The sequence below is a fragment of the Balearica regulorum genome, chromosome 16, assembly GCF_011004875.1.
Source record: "Balearica regulorum gibbericeps isolate bBalReg1 chromosome 16, bBalReg1.pri, whole genome shotgun sequence".
Taxonomy (NCBI): domain Eukaryota; kingdom Metazoa; phylum Chordata; class Aves; order Gruiformes; family Gruidae; genus Balearica; species Balearica regulorum.
Genome location: NC_046199.1, coordinates 6,639,537 through 6,654,066, shown reverse-complemented (window position 1 = coordinate 6,654,066; position 14,530 = coordinate 6,639,537). Strand labels below are relative to the sequence as shown.

The 14,530-nt window shown below is 48.8% G+C and overlaps 1 protein-coding gene across 1 annotated transcript; it reads left to right on the top strand.

The window, feature by feature from the left end:
* Nucleotides 1-468: 468 nt before the first annotated feature.
* OCSTAMP (osteoclast stimulatory transmembrane protein) lies at nucleotides 469-7,796 on the top strand. Its single transcript, XM_075768758.1, has 3 exons — nucleotides 469-2,106; nucleotides 3,029-4,073; nucleotides 5,071-7,796. Exons 1-3 carry the CDS (start codon nucleotides 2,063-2,065, stop codon nucleotides 5,410-5,412), a joined length of 1,431 nt encoding a protein of 476 aa, XP_075624873.1. The 5' UTR covers nucleotides 469-2,062; the 3' UTR covers nucleotides 5,413-7,796.
* Nucleotides 7,797-14,530: the final 6,734 nt, after the last annotated feature.

Here is a 14,530-nt window from a genome sequence, read left to right as displayed (position 1 = left end):
AGCCAGACGAAAATCTAGGTCTGACTTTGCATACAAACACTTCTTGGTGCTGCCTGGAGTTACTGGTCAAACACAGCTTCCCCCCAGACTCTCCTTTGCCAGATGACGCAGCAGGCTCAGAAAAAACTCATCACTGCGTTGTGGACTTGAGGGTTGTTGGGGTTTTTTTGTTCTTTGTGGTCTATTGCTAGCATTTTTTCTGCCCAGAAAGCTACCTACTTAGCCTGGATGGTGTCCCAGGGACTGATGCTAAGATCATTTAGCTCTGAAATACAGTGAGAAAGAAGTTTAATCTCAGAATAGTGACTAAGGAGAACCTGATGAATTTTGTAGGGTACAGCTATGGGCCTTTTGGGGTGGTCCTTTATAGTCTGCAAATTGAATTCAAGACCTAATTCATGGCCTGTGCAAGCAATTGCTATGGATGCTCCAAACAAATAGCACTTTCTTTCACACCCGACTGGCTGGTGCCTCTTCCCGGCTGGAGCCAGTCAGTCAAAGTTTCTCATTTGGCATCTCTGCCCTCTGCACAAGCTCCAGGGCACCAGGAGGAAACCTTTGCTCTACCAGCCATGTGGAAAAAAGAAAAACTCTAGCAATAAAGCAGAGTTGTTGAGTGGAGCAGCAAGGGTGGAAAGGACCTTGCCTGGTACCTGCAGGAAGGGCTGAGGATGCAGACAGAGGTTTGCTCTGCCCACTTGTGCTCATGATTGCTCGCCGTCTGATGACTGCCGCTGCCGTGGGGTCTGGCTGTGTCCCCTGGGGAAGGTGCTGCTCTCCTACCGCTTGCTGCAGAGCAGAGCCCCGCGTGCTCCATCCCGAGGGACGGCCAGGACAGGGCTGACTCCAGCCCTTTGCCCTCTCCCGCCCAGGGGAGCATGAGAACATCCCGGGGGCCCGGCGGTTCCCACCCAGCGGGAGGGCTCTGCTCGGGACAATGGGTGCCTGTAAGTGCTGAGTGGCCTCAGCAGGGGCTGGGGGAGCTGTGTCTCCTTTGCCTACAAGTGGGGGCTTAGCGTGAGAGTGTCTGGCAAAGGGGCAGGTTTGATGGAGCCAGGGGAGGTTCCCATAACCCACAAGCTCACTGCAAGGAGGTAGGCAGCGGTGGTACGCGTTTCTTGTGTGCCAGCTGACCGGAGGACAGGGAATCCTCTTCTTTGGAGACAGAACTGAGGAGCAAACCCCATGGGCTGGTCCTCGTCTCCCAGCAAGTAGATTTGGTGGCTGGAGCTCAGTGCCCTACACATCCCAGGGGTCAGGTGAGTCAGTCCCACGGAGATCACACGTTCTGGCTTGCACGTCTGGGAGCTTCTTAGCGCTTTGGGAATCCTGGCTGTGGCAGGTCTTTCTTTGCAGTGGATTTGCTGGCTATAGGGATTTGGGAAAGATTCGAGTGTGAAGCTTCATCTTCTTCCACTAGGACTGTGAGATGAGCCTTTAAGCAGTTTGTGCACCCTGCACATGGGCTCATGGTTTTACCAGGGAGCAGCAGCCTGCCAGAAAAGATGAGCAATTATCAGCATATGGGTTGCTGGATCCTACCATGCCCTTTGTGTCATGACTGGTGTCTGAAGGAGGAAAACCTCCCCTTCTTTCTGAGAGAAATCTTAACCTTGCTGCTCGCTGGTAGGCAGTGGGAGGAAGAGTCAGCTGGGATGAGACAGCTGATTTCCCCATGACCAATGGTGACACTCCATATTACATGTGATGCTTGTTCCATCTTCGTCAGTCTGTATGTCATTGACTCATTTTTTTTCAGCTGTGTGTCATGAAAATAAGCCTTCTCTGCAACAACAGTAAGATCAGAAGTGTGAAGCCCAAGCAGTGCTGTGCATCCCATCTGTCCTGTAGCGGGGTTATTCCCCAGGCTTCACACACCAGGTTTTCCCCCTCACTTCAGGAATTGCCAGCGTTGCTGATCTGAATTGCCTTAAAACTTTTTTTTTTTTTTTTTTTTTTTGTGGAGTCCTGGCTCTCTGGTACCATTTTCCTTGGTTTTCTATCCTGCATCTCCCAGCAGTTGCAGCCAGGATCCTTTCTCAGAGCAATAAGGCACTGGAGTATGGAGAATTTTCGAGCAAGACTGGGGCACCTCTCTGCCGCTGGGTATGTAGCATCTGCTTTAATTCCTCTCTTTTCCCTCCATCTTGATAGCTGTTGAATGGCCTTTTTCCACTGAAAAGCTTCCTTTGCTAGTCAAAATTCTCCCTCAAAGGATAACTGAGGCTGCTGTTGGGTGGGGAGAGCTGGGGATGGCCTGGCTGGGTTTAATCCTGGGGAGAGGCTCCTTCTCCCCACCAGGTTTTCTGGTCTTCGGAGAGTCACTCCAGATGTGAGGCCTGAGAAATTATATTCCTTCCCAAATGTTTGTTTCCATTAGACATTTAAATAGCTTTATGGGACATTTCATCCTGTCTGCGGTGGCCAAATTCTTGTCCTTGGAGATTTCCTCTGGCATTGGAGCTTCAGTGTGAAATTGTTTCCTCTGATCAGTTCTGTATTTGTCACCCTTAAACCTGCAGATTTTTGTTCTGTCTGCTCTTAAGAAACAGGGAGATCAGAAACTCTCACTCAGCTGCCTCTTATCCATTGAAGACCTTGAAATTACAGAGCTGGTCTCACGATTTCCACAGCAGCCAAGAGCCTCCTCTTTGTCCCTCCAGCATCCTCTGAATAACTGCTAAAGCCACCCTTAGCCACTGCCAACGAGTTGGCTCCTCTGAATTACTTTATTATGATTTTTGTAGAATAATACAATGCTTTCCCGTGCTTGCATTAGAGGAGGAGCTGTCACATTGTACTTGGTATTTGATCTTTCAAGAAATGCCTTGAACTTCACTGTCCTGTGTGCTTCCAGGGAAGAGCTCAGTCTCAGCTACTCAGGTAAGCAGAGAAGTAGAGAAGAGAGAGACCAGAGGCACTCAGAGAAAGACATTAAAGACTCATGACTGATCATCTTGAGAAAGCCCCTAATTAGTGCGTGTCCATACTTCCTCTGCTAACACCCATGTACTTGTTCTTCTTACAGTAGGAGAGCCCGTGTCTACTGTGAAGACTTTCTGTTCCCAAAGGTGCGCAGGACTGTGGCAGAACTATGGTCAGTTTACTCCAAGCCTGTCCCAGCAAACGGCAGAGAGCTGTGGACCTTGTTTCTGCAGTGTTCCTGCGTTACAGCGGTGATAGGAGGCCTCTTTTACAACTGGATGTTTGCTTCCCTGGAGTACTCCTGGCATCTGTCCGTTGCAATGGCTGTCTCCTTCAGTCTGCTCCTTCTCCTCACCCTTTTCTTGGTGCATCCTGCCCGTTGTGTCTTCAGTATGATCATGCCTACGTTAGGTACCAAACAAGGCCGGAAGCTTCTCTTGTCAACCTGCACCATGATAGTAGTGGTTAACATAACTCCCAACATCATAAGCAACATTAAAACCATACTGCAGCTTATTAAGTGCATCTGCAAGAATTCCTCTGAGAGTCTTTTGAACTCAACTGCTCTGCTAGACACAGCTTCCTGGGAGTTTGGGGATGCAATACAAGAAAATGCTCATTCCATTAATATTTATAGACCTATGAATGGACATTTTCAGTTTTCACTGCTTAAGAACAGCTCCTTGATTTACCAACAAATGCACCTTGCTGGTGAGAAAATTGGGAGGGACTTTTTGGCTGTTGAGGTACTGGTCAAAGACTCTGTACGAGTAGGCAACAAGCTGGTTGCCGGCTTCTCCATGCTCTATCTCTGTTTTGAGTCCACCTGGTATTTGAAAAATTACCTCACCAACCTCCGCTTTGACAATTTTTACATCACCAAGAAGCTGGAGTGCTTAGCTGTGGACAGAAAAGCAACTCATCTGCTGGTGGGCCCATTCAAAAACCTCATTCGACCAACAGGCTTGAAGTTGTCCCGGGAAGAAGTGATGCTGTGTCTCATGCAAGCCATGCTCCTCACCGTGGCCCTGATGCTGATGCTGGTGGTCGTGGCATTGGACCACTTTGCGTTCAGCGTGGCAGACACTGCGGTGAGAAAGGCAGCTCAGTTCTCCACGGTGCCCGTCACTCTCAACATCAAATACAGTGTAAGTGCTGGGGTCCCCTCTCCTTCCCTGCGTGGGGACCCTGCTGTGTATCACATCACGGAAAGCGGTGGTGGGGATTGCAGTCTTTGTAGCCTTATTTACACAACCCTTACTCCCCTCCCCAGCAGCCAGCTGGACAAGCAATGTACCAGGCTTGGAGGGGAGGAGGTAGAGGCACCACCTCAGTTGCTCCTTCCGGTGCATCAAGTAGCAGCATTTAGCTGCTCCAAATTACAGCTCCTTGGGAGCGAGGAGAGGAGCAAATAGTGCCTCATGCTGCAAAGAGTCTGTATCTCCAGGTCCCTTCCCTAGGCAGAGTGGAGGAAAGGGTGTCCTTGCGGCATCACCCCCCCCCCACCGCAGAGTGGGTACAAGCACAAGAGAAAGGGGGAAGCAGATGAATACATGTCTCAGCTGTGAGGATGTCTCCTTATTGTAGTGGCTGTTCTTTAAAGGGAAAGCTCTGCTCGCTGGCTTTGTTGTCACCCTGTGCAATCCTTTTCACGAGCCTCCCCAGTTTCTATTTTAATATACTTTATCTGGACTAGTTCTGGTTTAGTTTTTTAGCTTTCCTCTTCTGCCATGCAGCCTTCTCCTTCCCCAGCCCCAGGGTTCCCTAGCTCAGATGCCTGCTTATGATGAGTTTACAGTAAAATAATTGGGGCTTAGAAAAAACCTCCAATATTCAAATATGCAGCCACTAATACTGCTGTCTGCATTAAGTGTTTCCTTGTCAATCTCCCTCAGTGAATCCCTGTTAGGACCTCTGTAAGAGCAGCTAAAGATGACAGATAGGACTGGGTCTCACCACGCCAAGCACACAACATGCTGTTATTCTCGCTCAGCCTGAAGTTTGCATGCATATCAATGTCCTCCTCTTAATGCACCCAAACAAACTGTAACGGTGATTGCACACCCCCAGGCTGATGTTTTCATACTAACCAGTTGTTTTTTGTTTCTTCATACCCCATTTAACTTTTAATTCTCTTTATTTCAGGCTAAAATAGGGATCCTGCCCTTTTTTTGGAAACTTTTACAACTTCCTTACAAAGAATTACCACTTCAGGACTTTGAAGGAAGCTACCACCATTATCTGATCTTCAGCTCGGCCCACTGCAGGATCAGTCCTCCGATGCCTCCCAACCCCTCTGTGCTGCTCGTCGTGGGGCTGCTCTTCTGCATCCTCTATGCCACTGTATTTCTGGAAACCTATGCACACCGTCTGTGCAGAAAAATCGCAGGCTCCTTCTTTGAGAGTCAGGAGGAGAAGCGGATGCTTTACCTCTACAAGAAGCTGTCCAGGAAGCACAAGGAGGAAAAAAACTGTGTGAGAAACTAAGAGTACTTTTGGAAATGCAAGGGATGTCTGAGACCTGTGGCAATGGCTGGGCACAGGCTTGTGGAGTGGGATCATGCGTTTAATTTTCCAGAGTCAGAGAGTGAAGTCTGGGGGAAAATATTTGCTCCCCCCCCCCAAAAAAAAAGGTGAAATGTCACATGTTGCATTAATTTGAGAAAAATGGGCTAAATTTACTTCCCCCCCCCCCCTTTTTTTCCCCCCCTTTCCTTTCCTTCCCTTAATTCTAGAAGGTCTGGAGTCAGTTGTTCCGGGAATGGTGGGAGATAGCTCAGATGACTTGGAGGACAGCCCCAGTGTTAGGCAAGGTCAAATGGAAAATATGTGGGAGCCAAGGTGGGGGAAGAGCTCGTTTACCTTCCTCACCACATCCATGCTGGAGAACTTCTTTCTCAAGTTATTCCTTTTAATTTAATTTTCAGGGAGTTTTTCAGAAAGAGAGGCAGATCGGACACCTCTGTAAGGGGTAGAGCCAGAGAAGCGGGAGCTAAATCAGCGCCAGGTTAAAAACAAAGCAGCTTTGCAGCTTCGTTTCTTCAAAGCATCTCTATTATTTTCCTCCCTTCTGCCATTAGTCTTCATTAAGGTAATTATTTGACATAATGCACCTCAATGAGATTAAATTACAGAAGTGAAGTGGCTTCTGCAGCCAGATTCAGTGAATTCTCTCAGCTTCTGAGGTGCTTGAAACAAAGTAGGTCTGGATTATATTTTTTTAAGCATTTATCTAACAAAACCCTGGTGCATTCATCTCCCCAGGCTTCTTAATTCCCTGCTGTTCCCATGATTAATCCAAGAACCTTTCTGCCTCTACAGCAACTGGGGGACTTTGTCATGAGATTTCTGTAGAAAATGCTCTGTGTTGTTCTGTTTGGGGAAAGCTGAAAGATTTCCACATGCCCGTTAAGTAGCCGAAATTATCTGAGGCCAGGGGTTAAAATAGCTGGGAGAACAGAGGAGGCCCTTCAGCCAGCAAACCATCCCAGCAGCATGTTGCCTTCCAACAAGCACATCTTTAAAAGAAGTTTTTCCTTGGGAAGATTAATCTTTTTGGCAGGAGATGTGCATTAATCTTTAAGAAATAATTTTTTTATGGCCAGCAGCATTTGGGGAACCCGCCCCAAGCAATGTTCAGTTCCTCTCCCTGCCTTCTGAGCGAGGTCTTCAGAAGAGATTGGGGCATGGGCAGGCAAGACTGAAATGGTGAAGTGCTGGGGACCAGCATGGGACTGGATTTGCTTTAGAGATGGGCCCTCCAGGTTCAGATGGGGGTTTGGAGTGAATGAGACCACAGAGATGGACCAAGAGGACTAAGTACCACCCTGAGTGTCCCATTGCATCCTTCAGACACGTGCTGTCCAGCTCCCAGCCAGGGCAGTGGAGCGTCATGTGAGGCAGTTCCTGAAACATCCCTTTTCAGCCTCAAAAATCATATTTACTAGGAAAAACTGACTCCAGAGCAGTTCTTCCTGTCTTCTCTAGAATTTCCCTCAGCTCCCACTAAATTTTAACTACTAATCCTGGATGATTTGCACTTCTAGATTGTAAAATTCAGCATCAGACAAGCCTTGATTAGCATAATTACATCTGCTTGAAAGGATAATAATCAGTGTGAGGTATTGCCACTCTGCCTCCAGAGTGGCAGCTTTCATAAACCCTTCATGAAGCAGAGATGTGCTCCCATTTCCATTTTGCAGAAGAGACTGAGGATGAGATTTTTATAAAGGTCTTTGGTGGGTATCACACCAGTTTCAGCAGGTTCCCTGACAGGGAACCATGAGCAGCAGAGGCCCTGTTGCCTGCCTGCATCTAGGGGTCAATTCTCCTGCCCTTGTCTGGACATCCACCACAGGAGGCAACGGATAGCGTCCTATGCGCCATTCTTCTCCATGGCCTCGTGACCCTCACACATGGGTTTTTGCTTTAATAGCCATGTAGAAATCAGTAAGGGAAGAATTTGGGTTTGGAAGGTGAACACCTTGCGAAGCGCTAGTGAGAAGGTGAGGGTTGGACGGTAGCTGAAAAACTGGCATTTATCATACTGATGCTGAGGTTTGTTACTTAGGAGGGTAATAAATTTTGTGGAGTGTTACACTGTGCTGGGAAGTGTCATCTCATTAGTGTCAGAAGGGTTTTTTTTAAAATATAGGAAGGAAAAAGTCACTTTGATACCCGTTACGGTTATTTTAGAGGTGAAGTTGTACTGATGTTAAACCGTGTGTATGTTGAAAGCTGATATCTTGAACATCACTGAGAAATCAATGCCCATGAAAAGGTGTTAACACAAGAGAACTGTTGCTTGAGTTGATGTCATCAAATATAGATATGTATCGTACACAGTTAAGTGATGAATCTGTTTTGAGGATAAAAGACATGTTGAAAGCTGGCTCTTTGCCATTCTGCCACTTAACGCAGAACTCAGATTTTCATGTGAGAAACTAAACCTGGGACACTGTGGCAAACATGACACTTGAGTGGGAGACTCGGGGAAGAAGAGCTCCGGGTGGTTTCCAGCCCGTGGGACCAGCGAGGAGAGTCATGGGAAAACCACAGGTATGGAGTTAAACCTAAAGAAGCGTATGACAGAGATGACACGCGGGGCAGCCTGCGCCCAGTGAGCAGAGGGGACCTGCCAGCATGGCTGCAAGAGTTTAGTCCCTGTAGTAACTTGGTTTTTCACTTTCCTGGGGGTGTGAGCAGGACCCCAGGAATAGAAATGGGAAGGGAGGCCCTGAGGAGTGGAGGATGCTCCGACAGTCCCTGCTTCACAGAAACAGCTTGTGGCAGCACATCAGGCACGTCGACCCCAGAGCGGAATTGGGCTGCGATGCTTTCCCTGGGTGGGAGGGGGCTGGTGGGAGGCAGAGCTGCTGCAAATCGCTTTGCTCTCCTGCGAGGTGTTGCTCCTTAGCAAGATAAAGACATGCCAGAATAGAAAATGTCACCCGTTACAGATAGTGCCACATTATGTGCTTGAGAGGTAAGCTGCCTCGCCAGAGTTTGCTTAATGATGCGACAGAGAAAAACTGAACAGATTTAACCAGCAGGCAAAGTTAATTTATTCACATATTTTTATTAAGTAGGACCAATTTACAAGCCTCATTATTTGCTAAGGGGTTTTCATCCCTCAGAGCCCCTCCATACTCCCACCCTCACTTCTGCTCATCGCGGCTCTCATTTCCTTTGTTTTCGCTCGGCACCACCCTCGGGTCTCGCAGGCAGAAGGAAGGGGGGAGCGAGGCTTTGCCCTGTGGCACTTCCACCCACCAGCCCCCCGCGCTGTGCCTGGAGCCCACAGAGCAGGTCCTGCGCGTCCACCTCCTCCGCGGGGGAAATCCCATTTGGGCAATGCTGCTCTTACTTTAGCACGGTGACTTATTTGCTGTCTCTGCTTGCCGCAGGGAAGGATTTCATCACATCTGGCTTCTGGTTTTGGAAATTCATGAAGCTGAAAGTTCAGGGTCAGATGTTTGCATGCAATGAGACAAAAGCACGGCTGGGGCACTTGGCGGGAGGGGGTGGGCTGGGGAGCATTTGGTGACGAGCACCAAACTTCCTTGCTGTTGCTTATTAGTGCCAATGCCAGCCCACATCTTTGCTGATGCCAGCCTTGATCACGCTGTCATGGCTCGTCATTGTAACTCAAACCTGCGTCAGCTGCCACCAGTGGAAATGTTGCCGTTGATTTTGGGGGAGCGGAGCAGCTCACTGGACCTGCAGGTGCCCTTCCCTGCTGCTTGCTGGTACAGAGGTGGATGCTGCAGTAACCCACCGAGGACATGGGAACTGGAGGGGGTTTCTGGAGGGCTGGGCAGGAGAGGGGACTTGCAACTGCAACAGCTCCCAGCAGCTCTCCCTGGAGCTCCCGTCAGAGTGGGACTCATTGCTGGGGAGAAAAGTCGTTTATTTTGGCCTTGGCATGGGGGTAACCCTGTCTGGAGTCATTTCCCCCACCGTTTTTCCCAGGCCATTTTTCCCAGGAGTTACCACCACGTGCTGCCTGCAGAGATGTTTATTTGGCAGGACACATGGGAGTGGATCAGGCAGGGCTGTTTGACTCTTTTCCTCCTTGCACTTGATGAGGTTTGAGATTTCTTAATGACCTAGAGAAAGAGAGAAAAGATTACGCTTTCCTCCACCTGTGTGATAAGCCCAGGGGACAGAAAGACCCTCATACAGGGGACAGGATCCACTCTCAAGCTTCCCTTGTGGTTTTGTGGTGTATTTTTGTGGATTTTTGATAGATAAAATATGTGCTAAGTTCCTGCTTATGGCTGACTGGCAGGCAAGAATGAATGGCCTTAATATACTGAGGAGCAAGTGTAAAATATTCAGCTAAGTCAGTGCTCTAGGAAAGACCTCATTTATAGCCACAAATCTACATCCACCAGAGCAGAAAATCAAGCAAACAAAAACTTCTCTCCAGTAGTATTTCCTGATTTTTAAGCGAATTCCAATTTCATTGCATTTATCCTGTGTATGGTATTTGCACTGCAGTTGCAACGAAGAAGCAACAATTACATGCACCAAACTTTAGAAAACACATGGAGCACCCCTCTCCGTGGGAAGCCTCCTCCCAGGGGGTGAGGTGCTGGTGATTTTTACCATGGTCAAAAGTGTCAAATGAAGCATGACTTCAGTGAAGGAAAGCAAAAAATTGCTGATGCGAAGCCTTCTAGAAGGCAAGATCTTCTCTTTCTTTGAGTTGAGCACTGAAATCTCTTGCTTCGCAGAAGCTGATGCTGTGGCTGGCCACAGAAAATTGCTCTCTGTGTCACCAGAGCTGCTTATTGCCGTCAGGCTGGTGGCACAGGGTCACCGAATGGTCCCAAATGGTGGATCCCATCTGCAACTTCCATAGAAATATGCAAAAACTCCCAGCAGTTTGTCAGTAATGATGCTCTTTGTGAGTCTGCATCCCTGATTACCACTGAGATGGGCAAGCCCGAGCCTTCAGCGAGCTATGCCCGGCACAGGCAGGGAACAACTGAGTTAGCATTTATTTAAAAGAGGGCTTTGTGCATGAGAGACCCCGTCTGAAGGCAGCTCCACTGTGCCAAGCACTGCACGGCCACCCAGCAAGGGCAGCTCTGGCCCAAGGTGTTTACCTTTTAGACAAGGTTGGGAGAGATGAGGAAATGCCTTGAAGCCTTAAATACAGTTGGTGAGGGGGAAAGCCTCTTTCAGATGGGGTTTTCCCTGCCTTTCCTGCAAGGACAGCCTACTCCGGCGCCTTGGCTGGGCTGTGAGATGCTGGTGCCAAAACAAGAGGTAAGAAAAAAAGGGAATATTATCTTCAGAGGTAAGAGGTGATAAACAAACCAGATCTAAGTGTGAAGGTTGCCAGAGGATGATTTGAAGCAGGAAAGAGATGTCAGCACCACGTTATCCTGAACCCATGCCCGGTACTGGTGAAAAGAGACTATTTCCTGACTTGGGGCTGAAAGCACAAGTTCATAAACCCACCAGGACCACTGCACTCCTGCAGTGTCTGGCATCTCCGCTGGGCTGGCAGATGTGATTCAGGACTATCAGGACCAGTAGCTGATGACCTGGCATCCCATCACTGCTAACATGACACCAGCTAATTGCTTGAAGCAACTGCAAGGAGATGTAATGTGAACTGGGAGCTGGTACCACAGCTGGTTCTTGTTCTTTTAAGCAAATTCTCTTAGAGACCAACATTTTTTCCAAGGAGGAACCAAGATGTGTTAAAATGAGTTGGAGATGTGAGACAGCTGCAGGGAGAAGGGAAGAGATTTAGAGATTTGCAATTCATAGGCAGAGTTTCCCTAGTTCTGCCTCTTTCGAATGCAGACGGTGTCACAATTTCACTCTGAACTCAATGCCTCACATTTTGCAACAGAAAATTTCCAAATTAGATGTAACAGGCCTTCAGCCTACAAGAAAAGGAGTGGAAATGAGGAAGAAGCAATGCTGGTTATCCCAGAAGACTGCTAAAAGCCAGGATGTTGATACAGAAGCTCATCCTCCAGGCACCTTTCTCAGACCCTGACTCTGTGCACATCACTGATTCCTGAAGGTGATGGGAGATTTGACCACCAGCTCATTCTTCAGGCACTCAGAGAAGCCCCGAGATGTGAGATTTCAGCCAGCAATTCCAGTGGTTCATGGGACACGTGAGACATTGTGGCACATTGAGGAGATGCTGAGGAAATCAAGTTAGCAAGAAGTTCACCTCCATCACTTTGCAGCCCTTCCCAAAGACCAGGACAGAGGCAGTTCTGCATTTCTTTGCAGATGAGCAACTGAGGAAATGAAATCACCAGGAAAGATACTTTCAACATGCAAACATAAGGTGGAAAAAAGTACCTGGTTTCCACAGATTTCTTACTTATATGCTGTTCCAGTTGGACCTCCTAGAATTCCTCACCCTACCTTGAAATAGCTGGGGAGATGTTTTCATATCTGAGAAGGGAGAGAAGCCAACTCTGTGAATGTATTTCCCAAGAGATTTAAAAAAAAAAAAAAAAAGCACCGCAGTATGACTAGTCAGGGGTAACCCATGGTTTGGATAGGAGGTTTTCCTTTGAAGTAGGTTGAGAAACTGAAATGGCCAAGTTGAAAGGCTGAAAGCTTCCTCTTGCCTTAGTTGGAAATACGCCGTGGCTGTTCAGACTATTGTCTGAACAGGAACTTTGCAAATTACAGGAAGGAGGAGATCATATCCAAGGGCTCATCTGGGCTGATCCAGTCACAATTTCCTTTCACTAGAGTAGAGAAAAAACTGCTCCATGTGCCCAAGGCTTCATGCTCTGTGGTACCAGGGCATCGGCAACACCAGGTTCACAACCCCAGTTAGGTGAGTGTGCAGGATGGGAGGAACTTTGGTCCTATCTAGTCCTTTCCTAAAAAAAAAAAAAGGTGGCTATAACCAGCATGGGTTTTGCTCTCTCAGGAGCAGCTGATGTTGCACGTGAGGTCCTGGGCTCCATGGGAGGTGAGCACGGTGCTGCTGATGGGGCTGATGGGACGAAGGAGCTTTCTCTGGCATTTAAACCAATTAATCTTAGAGCAGGGAGAGCTTTTTCCTCTGGCTGGATACTGCAATGAGCAGTGCCCACAGGAAAAATTGAAAAATGATCAAACCCCACAAGCAGCTGAAACTCTTTGAAACCACTAATTGGGTGGAGGAGGCTGCCTAGCAGCAAGAGCTGCTGTAATTTCACCCACTGTGCTTTGGGACTAACCGTATTGGCAGAACAAGTGTGTAGGGCATGATCCGTGCAGCACTGAGGTGTGAAGGCAGATGGATTAGAGACACTTGTTTAGGGAGAGCATCTGCGACAGCAGGACCAGAAAGGTGAGCTTCAGCCAGGCATCCTTCTGCACTTTCGTGCCCTAGACAGTTAGGCAGGATGCAGTGATGGGGTTCAGTGAGGGAGAACTTTATGGACATCAGTTGAAGCGGGTTTCTGGATATTTGCATCAGTGCTCACTAAGGACTCAGAGCATTTTGCCAGCCCCATGGTGGATGTGCTGTCATTGCCCGGGCACTTCTGCTGGGAAAGATGAAGGGTGCACTGCTCAGAGTGACCCCCTGGTCACGGTGTGACCCCCCTGGACCTGGATGCCAAGCAAGGGCGGCCTTGTGTCTCCTGATGCACATCGTGGCTCTGCGTGCCGGGTGGAAGGGGAGTGGGAGCAGAGCTAAAGGCTGCTGCACCTCTCCCAGGGCTGCGCTCATCAGGCGTGTGGCGCGGTACTGTACCGAGTGCTTGTTGTTACAGCATTATGGGGTTGACATTTAGATGTCACAGAATCTGAAATAACCTGTAATTACAGCCCATTTGTTCTCCCAGGGTTTTCTTCTTTCATAATATTGCATGCAGTGCTTTTGTCTCCCCTCAGCGTTATCGCAGTTATTATCCCCCCAGGGTGCCCCTCCAGCACCTCATCCACTCCAATTACTGGTTTTGGAAACCACCTATTTCTGTCCCTGCCCCAGGCATATCCCACCCCACGCGTTGTCCTTGGGATGACACTGGGGTGGGTGACACAGCCGGTGCCCAAAAGGCACATCGGAAGACGTGTGATTTTTTACACAGCATGGCTTCAAGCCTTGCTGGTTTTGGCAAAGGCTCAGCTTTGGTTACCCAAACCACAGTTTTCTTTTACAGCCATCAGTTTCCACACCGAGTGGGAGACCCACGAAAGATCGGGACTCTTGAGCCTTCCCCTTCATTATGTTGCCCTGAAAGCCAACACCTCCACCTGCTCCTCTGGCTTTTTGCTCGCCCAGGCAGAATTCCTGGTGGATTGGGCACACTGGAGCAGGCAGCAGAGTTTGCCGGTGGCAGCAAGGGTTCTGAATCCCAACTCGATGCTGTGGGCGATGCCTTGAGCCCTGGAGGGGCCATGGGGTGTGCAGGTGATGCCGTGGGTGCTGGGCTCAGCAGGAGGGGAAGGGACACTTTGGGCTCCTTCTCCCACAGATGAATTGCCTCCAGGCACCCACAGCAAGCCCAGAGCCAGCGCTGCTGGTGTCACGGGGCAGGGCAGGGAGTCCCTTGGCACACAGGATGGCAACGGGGGTTTTCACAGCCTTTGTACAGACACACTGTGCCCCGCGCTCGCTTGGCTTCCCTCAAGCCAGGCACCTACAGCAATGGGGGTTTAAGAGTGAGGGAAAAGTGTCACTCCCAGAGCTGCACAAAGTATCTGTTCCCACACCGTTATTCTCTGCAGAGCTGTATAAATACCCAGCAGTTTGCTTCAAACTTATCAAATCAGTCCAATGCATATTACTACAGAGTGATTTTTTTTACTATTCAAGGTGCATATCTAAGAGCTCAGCCCTTCCAGGAGCTACTTGGAACTGAGTCTGAAGGATGTACCCATTAAAATGTTAATAGGGACAGTTCACAAATGAGGTATACTTGGAAATGATGACTTAATTTGGGATGCATCTGCCTGCATGAGGCAGCTGCTGGACGTGGGGGCTGAGCCTGTGGCACAGGGAGGCAACATCCATCACACTTACTTACAGCTCCAAAGAAAAGCAGCCTAATTCCCCCTTCATTATTAAAAATTTACCCCTGTGACAGAAAGCTGACCTCCTCGTGCTCTCCTGCATCAG